Genomic DNA, 18047 nt, shown 5'->3' with positions numbered 1-18047 from the left:
GCATTAGTTTTCAGACCACCAACCTTGAGAAGTAGACTGAAGCAAGAGGCCTTGCTCCCAAACATCCGTAGGTTTGGGGCTAATGGCAAAAAAGCTTCCATTAAGGTCACCTGGTTTCCAACCCCAGTGACCTATCTCTCCTCTTGTTTTTAAGAAAAGAAAAATAGTACCTCCCAGAAGCTATCAGGCTGTCAGCAACAAGGATAAACACAAGTAGAGATATTCTCATCTGAACTCAACCTTTGTATTATTCATTGATTTCCCCAAACAACTTCTCTAAAAGCCTAAAGTATTATTGTGATTAATCACCTACATTACTTATATGTGTTCAGTAGAAAACAGGAATAATAAGGTTTCCTAGGAAGCGGGGGACTGTAAGGTTTGATTACTGAACAGATGCAACCAACTGCTAGTCATCAGCATACTAGAAAATATCACTCCCTGTAACATTTACTTGAAACACAAGATGAAATCATCCCTGTTGAACACCAGAGCTCTTCTGGTAACCAAAGGTTTTGCAGTTCTACCAGTAATTTGGCTTCAGTGATCTTGAACTGAGCCTTAGCGGATGCTGGGTCTATGAATATCTCTGCTGTGTTTCCTCTCTCCAAGAGGACAGCTGTTTTATTTTGCTAGAATCGTTTTCCAATTGCTAGGGTGGTTGTGCTTGAGCAAAACAGTAGTCCTGGGGATTGAATCACCATGTCTATGTTCCAGAGTCAACCCTGACATGCTATTCCTCACCTCATCAGTGAATGCCCCATTCTTGTTTTGCCTGATCTGCAAAAATAATCAGATTTTCATTACCTTCTGGTTTAAATCCCTACAGAGTCAGGTGAAAAAGAAATTTCCAAAGAAACATTTTGGCTAAGAGCTGCCTGGGGAACTCCAATTCCCTTTAAAGCTTCTCCACCATGTCAAAGATTTCCTCCATAAAAAAATAAATTAAGCATAATTTCTCCATAGAACAACTGCAGAAAGTTGTGCATATTCAAAGCTAGGACAACCAATAGCTAAACTACAGCAAACTGTCTGATCTTTGATAAGCTCTCGTAGAGAAAGAAATTTTGAGGAGATTAACTTCAAAAGATATAGGAACTCTGGCCACTGCACAGTTTACACATTATTTGGTATTAAACATAACTGAAGAGATCCTGAACCAGATTTTTCAAGATCTTCTGCCTGCTGACCTTGTTCTTCCCCTAGAAGGGATGCAGTGAGCACCACCTACTGGGTGTCTGAGTGTATGCCTCTTCAAACTCCCTGTAAGACAGAAGGAAACTACTGCCCTGCACTTCAGAACTGAAATCACCACCACTGGTGACTAACAGCAATACATCTCACATGAGGCATAATCTCAAACTGTCAGTAGGAGATGTGCAGACTGCCCCAAGGATTCTTGTTGATGCTTACAGTTAATGCAGACACTGCTAGTTGGAAGCTGGTATTCCAGCTACCAGCAATAATGCCACCAGTAGGAACACTGCTTTGCTCACATCAGTTAGGAATGATATGCTCTGACCAAAGGGGTTTGCTCTCCGAACAATTTAAACACAGCAAAAGAACAGAATGGCATCTTTGGTAAAATCTGAAATAATTCCAGAGGATCTTTCTCTAGGATCCTTACACAGCTCTTCGCTACTATGATGCCACAACAGGTTCAAGAAAAGCAAAGGAGCCCGAATTTAAGTTCAAAGAACTTCCAAGGAATTTTGTCAGCAGTTTTAAAAAGTCTGCAGCACAATCTGCATGCTGGAGGCTGCAAGAAGATACAAAGGAATTCTCCACAGAAGCCCAACTTCTACCTTATTGCTGCTTGCAGCTTTCGCCTTGCACTCACAGACATGGATTTCTTGGAGGATGATGTGTTCTAGACAACCTGTCAGAGACAGATTCACTGTTGGACCAATGGCAGAGGAAGAAAAAGACTGCAGCATCCGCTTTAACAGATGCTTCCTCAGAAACATTTGAATCCACATTATATAACACTTTTTTTTTTTTAGATTTTGCTCTCATTCAGTGAGTCACATTCAAGCATGTCGTGTTCCTGTCACCTTGACATAAGTATCACGCATTTAACACACAACTTTAGCTTTAACATTATGCCACAACTGCTTGAAAAGGCATGAATGGTCAGAAAACTCTGAAGAGCCAAAGGTGCAAGAGGATGTGGCTTGTAATTCTGTTTTTCTTTAAGGCTTACAAAATTTCTGTGCAAATGCTGTAAATAAGAAGCTAACAGAATGGTGCCTCACTAGGTCTGAATAACTTTAGTAACTGCTTTTACTCCAACAGCATTCAGAAAAAAAAGAAGGAATACACTGAGCAAATAATGCTACAGCAGCTCCTATCACCTGCCTGGTCTTTATTTTGTTGCTTTCCTTAAAGTGTTACAGGCTTTTTCTTGCTCTTCTGAAACTACATATGAATTACAGAGAAGCAAGGAAATATTTCTAGACTGAAGCAACTGAGCACAGCTTAAGCTTGAAGGAAGTTATACTGAAAGTGCAAGAAAAAAAAAAATATTGAAAACATTATATAAAAATAGATTTATTACCCAATAGTGGAAACAGATTTATTCACCGCCCTTGATGTATACAGAGATTACCTTCCTTAATGGGGTAAAAGAAATGATCATCATCAGAAATCCAAGATGAGAACAGAATGCTTGACAATAAGGTCACACGTTCTGGGAAGGAAAACTTCACCAAGTTCAATGTTATTGTTTGGAATTGAAGTATTTTATATTAACTTATAGATATACTATAGATGTTTTTTTCCACATCTTATCTCTTTATATCCTGCAACAATACTTCCCTCCCTTTCAGAGTCTTCTTTGCTGTGTTAAGTTTGAGTGTTTGAAACCTGCATTCCTGATGAACTGTTCTTGAGTTCTGCTGGAACCAAGAGTGCATATATCCATTGTAGAAGTCAACAGCTGTAAGCTTCTTCTTTAATACTACTGTTTTGATTCCAACCCAGCCCTCCTAGAAAATAATAATAAAAAAAAAATAATCAAAGAACAGCAGTAAGCTTCTTCCATGTTTTAAATATTAGGTTGACTTACTAAATGTGTTCTGCATCACCAAGCTTATGCTATGAGTCAGAATTCCCAGTTGCAAATGAAAAGTCTGTTACTGGAAATAAAAAGCTCTTTGAGGTATCAAGTAAAAAGACTGATGCTGATCTAAACTACATCAGTGAATAACAATGGACAATTAAGATAGATGTTAAGTAACAGATACTGAAAACCTCATCTTTAGGGCAATGAATACAAAAACAGAAGCCTACCTTGCAACGAGCTATCAGTGTTTGGGACATTTTATGGTAGAGTAGTGAGCCAGGAACAGCTCCATGGTCACTTAATACTTGATCTAGAAGCAAAAAAGATTGCTTTGCATCTTCATGCAAACAAGTAAAAGAAGTTTAAAACACTTGTCTCTGAAATATAATTACTTTGTGTTTCTATTTTGCTCAATAATATTTTACCATATTCTATGTTTTATTATACTCAAAAAAAGCAGGAAAGAATCAGAACAGTCACCCTCTAGCACTGCTCCCTACCTCACCCACAGGCAGCCATTAAGCCCTGCACACTTCAGTACAGCACCCGGAGCATGTAAAGCTCTCAGATTCACAGGTGACTACACAAAACTGTTTAAGTGATAACACAGATCTAGCTTCGCTCTTGGGAAATCACGAGGCAGCAGCATTACAAGAGGATCTCTCAACTCATGACAGAATTAAAATAATCAAATCTCAGGATTTACAGATCTATGCCTGCTGTTCTCTCATTGTCATCATGAAGCAAGAACAACCTTAGAATCCGTATCATGTTCACCTATGGGCACAGACATTCAATACACTTTTGAGCACAGTAGACTGCTTTAGTTATACCAGTTTTAGAAAGCAGTACTGTTTAGCACAATTGTGTACAATCTTCAAGTCAGTGCTTACAACACACAAGCACTTCAGTTAGCAGATTAATTTAAGAACACATACCAGCAGAGCCAAGGATATTATCCACTTCCACAAAATCCAGAAGTTTAACAGTACTGCCTTTCCAAAGTGTCTGCAAAGGGAACTGGAAACAGAAGCAGACAACATACTGGGACAATTTTCATTATTTCTAGGCATCCGTCTAGTTTTTGTTGTTTGCTGTCTGTTTGTTTTTTTCCATTTCCCTCCCCTTACACTAGACATCCTCTGCTGGAGGACAGAAAAGAGTTAGAAAATCTACTCTTACCATACTTCCTATGGCACGATGCAGCTGAATTATTTGTGCAGCTGTTTGTTCTTCCCAATTTATACAACTCTTAGCTACAGATATTTTAGGAGCTAGGAGAAAGAAAAAAAAAGAAAATAATTAATATCTGATTTTAAGCCAGAGGCACAGCAGAAAGACCACTCTAAAAAAGGTATCTAAACAATAAGAGAAAAAACAAAGTTGCATTATTAAAAAAACAAAAAGCACACCTACCAAATGTTACCCCTTCTTTTGGTTGCTCTTTTTTATTTTCTAAGCTTTCAGGCAAGTTTTTCAAAACTGACAGCAGCTGCAAAATAAATGTTAGTAAAGAACATTGGGAAATCTGAGTATGCTTAGTGAAAGGAAGACTAAATCCAAGACATAAATGCAGCACTTCATTTTTCATCAGTCAAGCTTTCTCACAGATTTTAGAAAATCTGGTCACTATAAACCTTCTGAGTATATCATAGACACAGCACATTTCTCGCAATTAAAAAAAACAAGTACTCTTTTCTGGATGATCTGCTCTATGATGTTAACCCTAGAACAGGCTGAAAGCTGATTTTTAAGATCAACAAGCAAATGTTCTCTTCAACAAAAGGAGCAGTTGCACTGTTTCCACACAAAGCAAGTGAGTTCTTCACTGATTACAAACAGAATTGCAACGCACAGAGACCAACACCAACAGTTTATCACACATCACTTAAATTTTTCTCTCAGTGAGAGACAATACTCACAAACACTAAGTTTTGGATCATTCTCCTCCTAACAATTGTAGCCAACTCAGAACAAGATTACAAAGAATAGCTCGCATGTTGAAAGCAAGGTACTGATCAGAGGCAACACAAGCTTGCGTGACTTTACCATCTTTGCACCCATCTCTGCTAATATCACTTCCAACTCCTTTGTTGTACATTGAGGAGGAACAGGACACTCTTCTTGCTTAATAATTGGACCTACATCGAACCTACAAAGCAGAAAACATACAAGCTTACAGGAGGAAAAACTTTGGTTCAACTAACAGTTCAAAATTTTACATTAAATATGTTAACTCTGTTATTCACTTTTTTCTTTTTCTTTTTTTTTTTTTTTTTTTTTTTTTTTTTAAGTAACAAAACTGAAATTTTAAACATTGGCTCATATGATGAAACGGGGAAAACGGGAATCATCTTACCAAGCAAGACTCAAGTTTCAGTAACATACAATTTACAGTTCAGAAATATAAAACTTCAGAAGAAACAACCTGAAATATTCAGAAGAATTTTGTCCATACTTTCCTGAGTTCTGTTATCAAGACAATCATCTAACAAAGAAAAAAACAAACTATGATGTATTTTCACAAGCCATCTAAGCCTGAACTTTAGCTGAAGCTAAAATAGATTATCCCTCTTTTCCCAAGTCAAGCAGTTTCTTGCTCTCTCTTACAGTAGGTTGTGGACAGCTCTGAAGACTGAAAGCCCATTCTTTTCTGTATTATCATACCAAACCTATCAATCCATCTGCACTGACCATTTTATCTGTCTGCTCTCTGTAATAACATTAAAAATTAAAGAACAGGGTTGGAATCATTACTGCAATTCTTTAAACGTACGTAATGATTTCAATATTAATCACACATTTAAAGATTACTAAAGAGCAGTACAAAAAATATAGCATTCTGACATCATGACTAGGGAATAATTTCACCAATAAAAACTAGTTTTTAAAATATTAAAGAACTAAATCATCATCACAGCAGCTTAGAGTACAAATTACACACATTAAATCTGTGGCAAGTCTCATATTCTAAGTGCTTCAAATTTTAATATCAAACAGGCATTTAAAAAACAAAAACGAAAGCAACTAGTGATTACTAGCAGCAGCAGCAGAGAGTTGTTTTGGGAACACACCTCTTCGGTCTTATTTCCATAACCGTTACCCCAGTCACTTTGTCACCATGAAGTACTGTGTGGACAATCGGTGCAGAACCACGCCACCGTGGAAGGCAGCTGGGATGGACATTCAGCACGCCACTGAAATGAATTTGAGTAGGAACAGTAACTGAAATTTATGTTAACGTGTGTGCAACAGTACAGTGGAACTACTTCACGAATTACCTGCTCAGAACTTCTGAGATTTAAATACACACATAAGGGAAATTCACACTATGTAATCTTCAACTTCCCAGTAAACATGGAAGTGGAAGGAATGAACAGGTTATGTTGAATGCTTGCATAGATCTCTATCGACATGATAAAGAGCCTTACAATGACAGAAGGACTCAGATAAGCAGGTAATTTCATGGAAGATGTTCATCTCACCAGCTGCAAGTCACAGGCATAGATTGCAATGACAGTCAAAAACAGAGCTCGTTTAACTAAGAAAGCAGCTGCAGATGTCAACTCACTTACTATGGGAACTGCAGAATAAGGTTCTCGCTCAAGAGACGCCCAAACGATGCCACCACACCAACATCAAACTGCCCCGCAGGCCCCGTCTGCGGCCACTCATGCACAGGCAGCTGGAGCTCACGGGCACAGCTCTTCACAGGCAGTTCTACGGGCAGATGGGAGGGCAGCGTCACCACTTCCAGCCTGGACACAAGCAAGCCCCTGCTGGGCTCCCTGATGTAGGAAAAGAATTAGAGAACTCGTGCAAGCAGAACTAAGGAGAGTCAAAGACTGCTGACCCCCCACCCTCACTGTGCTCCTTTCTACATCGCCTACCTCTCCGCACCCCAACCTCCAGATGGCCCCCAGACTCTCAGCCCAACCCTCTTCAATCCCAGACACCATTATCAATTTCCTCGCCCTCTGTAGCTCATTTCCTCACCACCGACCTATTCGTGATCCTACGATCCCAGCTGCAAAGCACAGCCGCTGCCCTCCCTTCCCATACCGACACTCACACTCACCTCTGAGCCCTGCCCTCCCCCAGAAGCCTCCAAAGCGCACTCCATCACCGGCCCAACCTCCCAACCAACCTCCTAACCACCCTCCCAAACCTTGCTGTCTAGCCTTCCGAGCAGTACCTGGCGGCCTGCAAGGCACGCAAAGTAGTAACAGCGAAGCGGTCGGTGCCAAAGAACAACACCCGCCATGGAGGCTCCCGCCGAGGTCCCACTCCGTTGCCCGCCGCCTTCAGGCCCTCGCGCCAAGCGCGGAGAAGCCGCCCCCGCATAGCGGCACTTTCCGGCGCAAAAAGACTACGTCAAGGAGTGGGCAGCACCGCCTCCCTAGGGGGTGCTGCGGGACGCAGCCGCCATTTTGTGGGCGGGGCCTCCATTTTAGTGCAGGACCGCCATTTTGAGGGCGGGACAGCCATTTTTGGGGCGTGACCGCCATTTTAGGGCGTGACCTCCATTTTGTGGGCGGGGCCGCCATTTTGGGGGTAGGACAGCCATTTTTGGGGTGGGCCCGCCATTTTGTGGGCGGAGCCTCCATTTTGTGGGCGGAGCCTCCATTCTGAGGGCGGGACAGCCATTTTGAGGGCGTGACCGCCATTTTAGGGCGGGGCCGCCATTTTGGAGGCGGGGGGAAGGCAGCAGCCTGTCTGTCTGTCTGTGTGCTGCAGAGGCAGTGCCCCTTGGCCCTGCTGACCATTGGCTGCTCGGCCCCAGTGCAAAGGTAATATGCGGGGTAGGAAAGGGTGTTGACACCGCAGCAGGTGTTTTCCCCTGGCTCCAATGCAGTGTTCAAGAAGCTAATGGCTGTTCCTGCTCTGCACAGTTTTGTTCTAACAGTGATTATAGATTAAAGAATGTTTTATTGTAAACCGTGAGGTCAGGATAATCACTTAAAGAACTGTCTTCTCCCATAACATAAGAACAAAAATATTTTATCATTTTGCTGAGAACATTCTTTCCCCGCTTGGGATGGTGGTTTACTCATGTAGAACTTCATTAAATGCATACTGCATCCAAAATTCCTTATACATCTCAGTCAGTATCTTTGACGCTAGGAGTTTCAAAAATATAGCACGTGAGAATCTGTAAACAAATTATATATGCCAGGGAAAAAAGAAAGAAGAGGTGGAAATAGAGGGCAGGTGATGACAGAAGGGTACACAAGGGAAAGGTCAATAGGGAAAATGAGATTTTGTGTCACACAGAATGGTGCTGTCTGGTTTTACTCTCTCTATCATATTTGTCCATCGTTAGGGTTTTATTTTTCGTTCTGGTAAAGAAAATGCCTCCATCTCCATTAGTAGAAGCAGAGAAGAATTAATGAGAAAGTGTACATGAGAAAAGTAAAAAAGCCAAGTGATCCTAACAGTGTCAGTTCTGTACCTTGACAAAATGAGATAGCAAATAGAGAAATAATTTCATAGTTGAGCATCAACACATTAAATTTGTGTGCTCCAGAAAGCTTAATTCTCTGTTAGCTATGGAATTCTCTGTTACTTGTGGAGCCCATGAAAATCCTCAGTTGGGTCACATTTAGGCCTCTCTGCAATTTCAGCTAGCTCCTCAGGGTGTAGGATGAAAGAGCAAAAAATAGATAAACAAAAGAGTAGCAAGGATGAAGGAATGGCACCTGTTCAAGAAGAGATTAAAGCAACCGGAGTATTTCTGCTTGGAAAATATGTAGGAAAGAGGCAGTCTAGCAATCTGACCATAAATAATATGAGGCTGGTAAACAAGGAACGATTAGTTGTTGCACAATAACTGTGAGATTATAAAGAATACTATCAGGCCCTTACTGGTATCAGGCTTCACAGGAGAGGAAGCAGCGTTCCGCACAGTGCGTAATCTGACCATGTAAATTATCTCAGATTCTGAGAATATTTAAGGTTTCCAGAAGCAGAGTGAGCAGTTCACAGGAGGAAGGCTCACGGACCAGCCCGGCAATGCCAGCTTACCCTAAAGCTTGCTCTCATCACTAGTGTTAAGCTCTTGCACGGACCAAACTGAAGACAACATTCTGTGTTGTGCAGAAGAGTACCAGCTCTCTGGGTGAACCTGTATTTATCACCACCACTTTGTGGTGCAGAACAGCCAGGAATTTACTGCACATGTTTGAGTGGCCCAAGAAGCTGGCAGTTCAAACCCAGTGGTAATTTCTTGCTGTTGGATCCCAATACAGTTGGAGCTGACAGTGCCAATAGCCCATCTGCAGTGTGTAAGAAGCTTCGGCTTCTGCCCGTCAAGGATCTGAAACCCAGGAGAAGTATTCTCAGTTTTGACAGTAGTTAAAGCTCCTGGACATACTGCAAGTCCATGCTGAGATTTTGCCAGACATACTCGTGAAATAATTAATGTTTCATTTGAAGTACATCTATGAAGTGGACTTAAATTCACTTCAAAATACTTACTCCCGAGTAATCCATCCTCAGCTCTAACTTAACTGTGTAATTCAAACAGTCTACTTTATGCCGTCCCCACAGTGTACATGAATTTTAACTGATAATTTATCTGAATGTGAATTTTTATAGCAGAATGAAAGCAACAACCTGATTGTTTCGTGGAAGAAAAAAAAAAAAAAAAAAAACCAGCTTGTAAGTCTTGCTTTCTCGCTGGATTTGAACTCTGCTTTTTTTATATGGGGGGGAGGGGGGGGAAAAAAAGCCCTCAACATTTAGTTATTCTGTAACCAGGCATTTCAGGTCAAAGACACAGAAGATTCAAAAAAGATAAGCAAAATTAAAACACCAAGGTCAGAGGAGCTCTTCTTAAGAGGAGTGAAGACAAATCCAATGAGGAAGCAGAACACAAATCAATGTCCTATCTACACTTTGCTTCCTTGCCAAAGACACTGAAAGAGACTCCAAGAAGTAAATAGATATCTCCCATTAGAGTGCCAGTGTTGTCAAGGGAAGCATGAAATAAAACACTCACTGCTGAAGAAATTGCTTCTGAGTGCCTCCCCAGAGGATTACTGGGAACAAGAGCCTGCTGTAACCATAGGGGAACTGGTTTTATTTCCAGTGTTAAGTCCTAAAGGCACCTTGGCTATGAGCCTGCATTCTGCCTCTTTTTGTGGGGGACAAGGATTGAAGCAGGAGCTGCTTTCCTGGTACCCTGATACGTTTCACTGTCCCATGCCACCCCACTCTGGCTGTTAGGTTTGGAAGCGGTACAGCAAGGCATCAGGGGTCTCCTGTGCAAGAGAAGCTATTGGGCACCTCTTTCCTTGCACATTTTTCAAAGGCAGTGGGCAAGGGAGTTTGGTTGTGTTGCTCATGGGACCACTTGCTGGCCTGTCACTGTGTGCCTGGCATAAAGAAAAGCTCACAAGGATGCTTTGGAAACACCTCTCCTAGTGTGATGGCATTTTTTTAAACAGTCCACCTTGAAATGGGGAGGAACAAGAGGATGATTTACAGCATGGTGTGACATCCTGCTCTGACTTGTCTCCCTCCGAGGTGGGGAGATCTTGTTTCCCAGAGAGAATGTTTCTGAGTGAGAGCTCTGACCCGAGCCCTGCCAGGCTGACAATGAACAGCAGAACATCTCCCTCTGGGGAGGATGCATGTATGTGGGATGAAGTTTCACAGGGGCAGCCAGAGGAAACTTTCAGTCGGATGTGGAGTGGGATTCAAAAGATTAATCACTCTGGAACAGGGCTGCAGTGCCAAAGATGCTTTGTTCCAGGCTGGAAAACACCCAGGACTGGACAAGCATATGGAGACTGTGCCCATCTTCCATTAAGCTTTAGCTAAGCAGTGCAAGCTGTGTGCACAAAGCTTGGTGTGCCATATGCAGCTCCATTCATGAATTATTCAGTGCAGTGAGGCTGTATTAAACAGGAATCATTCTTCCCAGATGTGACTTGCACAGAAATGCTACACATCAGTCTTGTCGGGCTGTAAAGCCTCTAAGCAGCCTGTTGACTTTGCTAACTCGCTCGCCAGTACCTGTAAAAAAAGGGTGGCACAATCTCTTTGCAAAACCAGTTGGTATTTAAGATGCTCTGAGAGCCTCAGAATGACCATTTTCTTAAAAGAAAGAGAGAGAGAGAAAAAAAAAAAAAAGCCTAATATCTGATTTATCAGGACGCATTTCCTCTATGTAACTAGGGCTGAGCCAGTCAGAAGGAACAGTATCACTTGTTTTAACCCAGGGTAACTGATTGCAGTGTCATTTACTCAGCGTGCTCTTTTAATACTGATTATGCCAATAGCCTGAGCAAATAAACTGGAAGTTCCCAACGGCTCATTCTTTGGAGAAAGGTCATTCACCCTGTGCTGTGCATGGCCCCACTAAAGAGGTGTGTTTTTTCAGGGACTGGGGCAAACCTCATCTGTTGGACTCCCTTCACAGGTGACTCAGAAGCAGAATGAATCACAGTGCATAGCAATCCGAGAGGACAGGAGCTGGTCGCCGTAGGAAGGAGCTGACAGGTGCTTGGGGAGACGTCTTCATACGGTGGGGCTTGAAGACATGGTGAGTTAGCTGGGATTAACTGCCATTCCTGGTGCTCTCGCCTGTGGGTTCATATACAGCTACTGTTCCTTGAAAGTTCATTTATTTGTTTTGGTTAGAAAGCTAAGATTCTCAATTTTAAGTAAAGGCTGCATGCCTCATTTAAGAAGAGACTGAATGGCAAGGGAGAAGTGGGCTGGGATAACTCCTGCATATAAACAGCCCTGAAAGCACTTAAAGGGAAATCTACTTTAACTGAGATTTGCTCTTTACCTTTTGACTTTTCGAAGCTTGAAAAATAGTACAGTCTGCCTTCCTGTCTCAATGTTTTAAATACTAAACATTCTTCTTGTGTTCTTTAAGTGAACTCATCTCTCAATGTACCTTTGTATATACAAACTCATCCATTTGTTTCTTCATGGTGTGACACTGTATATCCTGTATGAATCCCAAAGTCAGGGCATCCCGCTTGGGTAATATATTTGGAGTAACTGACACAGTTTAACATGATCAGTTAAGACAACCAGCAGAGAAAAGGTCTGGATGACAAGAGGAGACTGTTCTACAGAATGTGGGACGCGACAAGCACGTGTAGTGTGTAGTGAGTATTGAGGAGGAAGACCAACAGGATAGTCTTTCCAGATGTTTTTTGTTTCCATCTTATATCACTATAGTGAGTCTCTGAGGACTTGTCATTTGCAAGGTGAGGGCAATATCTGGCTTGATAAGCAACCGATTAGGCCTGATAAGGATCAACATAAAAAGCACATGGTGGCTCCACAGCATATGTGGAACAAGATCAGTTTTTTTGAGATTTCATAAAATGCCATCAAATTCCAGAAATCCTAGTTTTGAGCAAGAGGATTTGGGGGTGGCATTGGTGAGTGACTCCTTGTTCGACAACTACATGCAGCATATGCATTTTGCAGGTTTGCCATTTCCAAAATGAAAACAAAGATGAGATGGTTCAGGTACAAACATAAATTCAGAGCAGCACAGGCAGAATGCTTCCTTCATAGGTGCTGGCCTGTTTGTTCCTTCTGCTTCCACACATGCTCAAAATGCACATACTGTCTCTCATTTGTGTTTCCCATGTTGTACCAAAGCTGGGAAGCACCCTCTGTCTTCAGAGGCTGTGACCAAATTTCACAGCTTTGAGTTGTCTAAGGCCTGTGTCTAAGGGCTTGCCCCCATCCAACAGTGGCCAGAGCAACTGCTGAGACGCAGAGGTAAGGGAGCAATGGGGAAGGCATCACCCGCGCTCTCTCACCTTGTTTGGTGATGCAGTGCTCACCCGAACTGGGACATGGAGAGCAGAGCAAAGCATCTCCTCAGGGAAAGGTGGAGGAGATGACTTTGGAGGAGATCCAAACTCTTCAGAGTGTGTTCGATGTGGGGCTCACTGGTCCTTACTGGGTAAACTGGTGGTGCAGTGTTCTGGATCGCGCTGGTCAGCCACATGGGGAGGATCGACAGTCCTGAGGGAGCTCTTCCATGGGGTGGATACAGGCCTGAGAGCACTTTGTTTTGTAGCTTTGGTGAACAAAACTTCCAAACTAGTTTGGTTAGTTCAGTGTGGATGTAAAAGATCCTTATAATAACAGGAATTTCCTTTAAAGGCTTTTATCTACTTGTCCTGCTAATACGAGATAAATATCCATCTTCCCAAGAGGCATCTTTTAGCAGTCTTCTGGAGTGTCCCTGCTGTGCAGCTGCTCAGAGGTGTCTCTCAAGTTGAGGAACACCTCAGGAGAAAATCGTCAACAAGTATGTCAAATATTCCTGCTCAAGCAAATGATTACACAGAAGCCTTGCACAGCAAGATTTAACTCATTCAGGTGGCATTTCTTACAAGGGTGTAGCAGACTTATAAGCTGGTTTCGTTGGCACCAGCACTCGATTTCCTCCTTTCTGGGGAGTGAGCTATGTGAACAGCTAAAGCTTACCCGGACCATGAAGTTATTGGCATACCTAACTGCTGCAAACATTTTATTTGTATATTCCGAAGTGTAAGATCAAAGCAGACCACGTGATATATTTCAGAGTCCTGTCCTAAAAGCATCGCTAACAGGAGATTTTCTGGCAGCAGGGAGCAAGCCTGCATGCATGATTGGCTATAAACTGTGGACTTTGAATTGTGAAGACATTGAGAGTGGGGGGTGGAAATAGGAGCAATCATTAGGTCTATAACCGATAGGACAAACGCTTGCCCAAGGAGTCAGCAGGAGCATTCTGACACAACTGGTGCTGTGGAACATGCCTGTGAGTGACTTCCAGGGAACAGCTTCAGTCAGCTCCTGGCCATGCTATAAATACAATTTGAGTATCAGACAGCCACTAAAGTCCAGCCTTCATATAATAATTAATCGCCCGTGGGGCCATTCACCTATGAGTGGATGACAATTCAGATAAAGCCAGTGATCAGTGACAGCATCTCTACTGCCTTGCGGCTGAGCAGTGTGCTGAGTAGATCCAACACTTCTGGTTTCAAGAGAACTTAGAATGGACAATTTTCCTTGCTTCCGACTCCGTTCCTTCCCTTGGCAGTCATTAGTCTCCAGGCAGTAGCCTTGGTAGTGTTGGCTGCACTCAAGCTGTGCTTTTATGGGCTGTGTGGACAAAACTGCCAAAGCTCACATGGTCCTGCCTGCCTCTGGGAGGTGGCAGAGATACAGTCAGGCTGGGTGGGATGGGACCAGGGAAACTGAAAGTCTTCTGCTCAGATCAGGGCCCTCTAAGGGAGGCTGAAGAACTACATTGGACAAGCAGCTATAAAACCTGGACTAATGCCACTGACAAATGGGGGACTAAAGGTCAAGGAATTGCTTTCTGCTTCCCGTATGAAGGCTATTATTCCTCTTGAAGCTGAGCCTTCTTCTCACTCATCCCACACCCTTATGAGCACAGATTTGTTTAAAAGATTATCATTTCTACTTGTACTTTTGTCTCATCTTCTGTAGACATCAGAAGAGAAACACAATGGCCCACTGTCTGCACTCCTTGTGCGCAATAACTCATGTAACTTCCAGGGCTCTTGGTGACAGAATCTTCACCTCTTGCCTTTCTTTCCTAGGCATCTGCAAACTGAAGAAACACTGGTGAAGTCGTGATCCACCCCAGTTGCACAGACAAATATGAAGTTACTCTGGATTATCTCATTTTTTCTGCTGCAAGGTAGAGTGTTAGCCTGGAGGACAATGGTGTGGGTGAAGTAGGTTACATTTGCTAGGGCTGTGTCTCTTTATGGACTCACCCACTCCAGGCTCAGCACGGGTTACAGCATGACATTGTGTGCAGGGCAGGCTCATAGGAGCTGGAGGCACACGTACAAGTGTTTCCAGCATTGTTGTATGACCTTACAAACGCCTCACTGGCTGAGGGCAAACACCTCTTTGAGTGTGCACATGTAGTATCATGGCAGAAGCATTCATACATGGACCTCAGCTGTCTGGAAATAGGTCTTTTTCATCTCCAGGACATGGGCTCTCTTTTTCTCGCAATACACCATGAGCAGATGGGCCAAGCCATGAGGAAATCTGCACACTAGACCTTTGCTCATAGCAGTACTGCAGCCTCTTTTGCACCAAGGAAGACACCTGACTCTCATGAGGGTGACACACGAACTGCGTGTGGGTGTCCACACTTACATTCTGATTTCTTTGCAGACACTGAAGCTTTCCTGCTGCAGAACGCTAAAATCAGGCAGTGTTTACAGGCCAGCCCAACAGATGAGAATTTATTGCTGTCGGACTGTAATTCAGCATCAGATTTCCAGAACTGGTTTTGGCAAGGAGATTCTTTGAGGAATCATGGCACACAGAGCTGCCTCTCCGTGGTGGAAGCCAACAGAGTGCAGACAAGTCCTTGTGACAGCGTGGGCTTCACAAGCTGGGACTGCTCCAATTCGTTGCTCTTTCCTCTGGGCAGCAGCCAGGGCTACCTGGTGGCAAGCAAAAGAGGAGTCACGCTCGATAATGTGAGAGGTCTCAAGGCTCAGTGGCAAAGTGCTGCAGAGAGGAGTGTGTGCAAGGAGAAAGCAGGTCAGTGCTGCCCACGGGGCCCAGTGCACATGCACTGCTGGGGAATGTGGGATGGCAGTGAGCACTCTGGGGTCTTTCCAGCCCTGGGTGCCCCACTTGGGACCTGCAGAAATGCATTTGTCAAAGATGCTCCCTACTTTCTAAGCATATGAGATGAGGTTGTGCATCAGAGCTTCATTCTGTTTGCTTGAAGAGATGTCATGGACAACCCTGGGAGCTAAGGGGAAGGCTATTTTTTGCCTGCAGTGAAAGACCATCATAGCTTTCTGTTCTTCTCCTCCACAGCAGCACAATATAGCTACTTACCCGCAGCCCTTACCAGCACACACGTGTATGACCACACAGCATACAGTGCTGACCTTGTGCTGGATATGGAGCCAGAAAAGCTGGAGGAGCTGCTGTGGTTCTTCCGCAGAGAAGACCGTAAGTCCCATCGATGTTTTTGAGTTGAGAGTTGACAAAGAAATGTACAGTCCTTGGATGCGAACCTCCTGCCTAATTGAGGTATCTGAGAGATTTATCTAAGGGGATTATTTACCCCAGAAATACAAACCCTCAGTTTCAGCTCCAAAGGGAGTAGGACATGCCTGAGGCCAAGGCATGAGGCTTTGCTGTGATATGGTTTGGGGAGCTGTGACAGGCAGGAACCAATTCTGCAAATCTCCAGCCCAGTGAGGGAGGGTTGGCTGAGGTTATCTCCAAAAACAAGAGCTGAAGGCTCTGCTTTTGATGCTGAACACCTCTGGCCTCAGCCTGCAGCTGAGATATAGCAGTCAGGGTGTAGGGATTCTTGAGGAAACCTGGCTGGGCTCTGCAGGCCACACTGCTCCATGCATGCCAACACTGCCTGTTTGTGCTTTCCCCCAGCATCAGCATGGAATTACTCCATCCTTGCGCTTTCCTTCGTGGTCACAATTTTGGGTTTTGTCCTTCTGGCCATTAACATTTCACGAAACAGGTAAGTCAGGAAAACTTAGGGGTCATTTGAGGTGTGGTGGTGCAGTGAGAACCTCAAACAGTTCATTGTAAAACCTTGCATGGCTCCTTGCTCTCCGCATGTGTCACTCAGAACAAGCCACTTCTCTGTGAATCCTTAGTAAAGCATCTGTCAAAGCACTGGCTAGCCCAAGAGGTGTGTTAGGAGGAAAATGCCATTAAATATGTGTATGTGAGGTGCTCTCCTATAAGTACAGGAGCACTCAGGGACTCAAGCAGGACTTTCCAGCCATCTGCATTCCCCATCTGTTTCCCTGTGCTGTCCCACTGCACAACAGTCCTTCAGCTGAGGGATAACTCACTGCCTTCTAGGGTGAGAAAACATACACCTGCGTCAGAGCTTTCATCTTGAAGAGCAACAGAGATGCTGCAGGTCTGCCCTGCCATCCTCTCATATTAATGGTGGCTTGCTGGGTGTTACTGCTTTGCTTTAAGCGATGTGGTGCACTGTGTGTTCTTCAAATGTAAACAGTGTGGCTGTGTGTACTCAAACACTTGAGACCACTTACATGACACAGTGCAGCTGGCAGGGCATCCTGTAAGCAGCTGAAGTATTCCCAGTGTTGAGCGTACAGAGAGATGGAGGGAGCAGTCAGCTCAGGTGGGCACGCACCCCAAATGTGGGCCTGACTCACTGTTTCACTCCTTAGTTCCTTTTTATGCCTTCCCTGCAGGAAAAGGAAGATCCATATGTATAAAGAAGCAGCGCAAGCTGCCCAGAATTCTGAGCTGGAAAGCAAGCAAGCCCTCCTAACAGTGCCAGAATTCAGCCCAGAAAGCCTGCAGAAGCCAGAGCCACTGCCACAGGATGAGAGATCGGGAGAGGTGCTGGTTCAGTGGAAGGATGGGACTGTCACCACTCTGTACAGGGAAACAGCAGAGGATGCCATGTAACAGCTGATGTCAAATCGCCTTAGGGCAGTTGGGCCCTAAAGAACCTACCAGAATGTCTCAATTCACAGAAACCGAAGATCGAAAAGTTGAAAAATTTTAGCCTGGAAAAAAAATAAATAAATGGAAAAAGAAAAAAGAAAAAGAAAAAGAAAAAGAAAAAGAAAAAGAAAAAGAAAAAGAAAAAGAAAAAGAAAAAGAAGAAAATAAGAAAGAGCTGTCAGTAGAAGTGGCTCAGGTCTCAGAGGCAAACCTGTGCCTCCCCACTGCAGCCTCACTTGGCTGATCTTTACACCCCTCACTCAGCTGCTGCCTATTGGGATGGGAGCTCACAGTCAGCCAGGGACCATGCCCTCACCTGCAGACATGGAAACACTGACACTGAAGCTGGGGAGTGTTTGTTCTTTTCAAAAGTTACCTTTATTAAAATATTTTCCAAAGTGCTTGATCAAAATCCTGTATTGAATCTCTATATATCACTCTAGTCGTATCTATATGAATATATGTACAAATATGCACATGGATATCT

The 18047-nt window shown here is 43.6% G+C and overlaps 2 protein-coding genes across 8 annotated transcripts; one reads left to right on the top strand and one right to left on the bottom strand.

Moving 5' to 3' along the window:
* Nucleotides 1-2534: 2534 nt before the first annotated feature.
* On the bottom strand, nt 2535-7457 carry MTFMT (mitochondrial methionyl-tRNA formyltransferase). 3 transcript variants are annotated; one of them, XR_014885835.1, is made up of 10 exons: nt 7260-7457; nt 6640-6852; nt 6139-6261; nt 5114-5216; nt 4481-4556; nt 4247-4338; nt 4003-4084; nt 3292-3374; nt 3068-3137; nt 2844-2987 (listed from the first exon to the last, which is right to left on the bottom strand). XR_014885835.1 is itself a non-coding variant. In XM_010717654.3 (9 exons), exons 1-9 carry the CDS (start codon nt 7406-7408, stop codon nt 2787-2789), a joined length of 1122 nt encoding a protein of 373 aa, XP_010715956.2. In that variant the 5' UTR covers nt 7409-7456; the 3' UTR covers nt 2535-2786. The 3 variants fall into 3 exon arrangements, 2 of the variants coding, with proteins under 2 accessions (XP_010715956.2, XP_085090021.1); XM_010717654.3 differs by lacking the exon at nt 3068-3137 and having other exon boundaries at nt 2535-2987; nt 7260-7456; XM_085233895.1 differs by lacking the exon at nt 2844-2987 and having other exon boundaries at nt 2990-3137.
* Nucleotides 7458-7835: 378 nt separating this feature from the next.
* Nucleotides 7836-17961, top strand: SLC51B (SLC51 subunit beta). 5 transcript variants are annotated; one of them, XM_019619571.3, is made up of 7 exons: nt 7836-7854; nt 11490-11612; nt 14665-14765; nt 15257-15631; nt 15917-16054; nt 16499-16589; nt 17302-17961. In XM_019619571.3, exons 3-7 carry the CDS (start codon nt 14726-14728, stop codon nt 17519-17521), a joined length of 864 nt encoding a protein of 287 aa, XP_019475116.1. In that variant the 5' UTR covers nt 7836-7854; nt 11490-11612; nt 14665-14725; the 3' UTR covers nt 17522-17961. The 5 variants fall into 5 exon arrangements, with proteins under 5 accessions (XP_019475116.1, XP_010715871.1, XP_085090024.1 ...); XM_010717569.4 differs by lacking the exon at nt 7836-7854 and adding an exon at nt 11380-11398; XM_031555350.2 differs by lacking the exon at nt 7836-7854 and adding an exon at nt 13211-13358 and having other exon boundaries at nt 11453-11612.
* Nucleotides 17962-18047: the final 86 nt, after the last annotated feature.

The sequence above is a fragment of the Meleagris gallopavo genome, chromosome 12 (genome assembly GCF_905368555.1).
Source record: "Meleagris gallopavo chromosome 12, MGAL_WU_HG_1.1, whole genome shotgun sequence".
Classification (NCBI taxonomy): Eukaryota; Metazoa; Chordata; class Aves; order Galliformes; family Phasianidae; genus Meleagris; species Meleagris gallopavo.
This window is presented reverse-complemented; position numbering and strand designations above follow the sequence as displayed.

Bases quoted from the DNA above. Each gene is read 5' to 3' on its own strand.
- MTFMT (XM_010717654.3), bottom strand. From the start codon at position 7,408: ATGCGGGGGCGGCTTCTCCGCGCTTGGCGCGAGGGCCTGAAGGCGGCG. The intron at 4,339-4,480 runs GTAGGTGTGCTT...TCTTTCTCCTAG, and splicing joins AAAAGAAGGGGTAACATTTG to CTCCTAAAATATCTGTAGCT. The intron at 4,085-4,246 runs GTAAGAGTAGAT...TTCTGTTTCCAG, and splicing joins ATCGTGCCATAGGAAGTATG to TTCCCTTTGCAGACACTTTG.
- SLC51B (XM_019619571.3), top strand. From the start codon at position 14,726: ATGAAGTTACTCTGGATTATCTCATTTTTTCTGCTGCAAG. The intron at 14,766-15,256 runs GTAGAGTGTTAG...ATTTCTTTGCAG, and splicing joins CTCATTTTTTCTGCTGCAAG to ACACTGAAGCTTTCCTGCTG. The intron at 16,590-17,301 runs GTAAGTCAGGAA...CCTTCCCTGCAG, and splicing joins ATTAACATTTCACGAAACAG to GAAAAGGAAGATCCATATGT.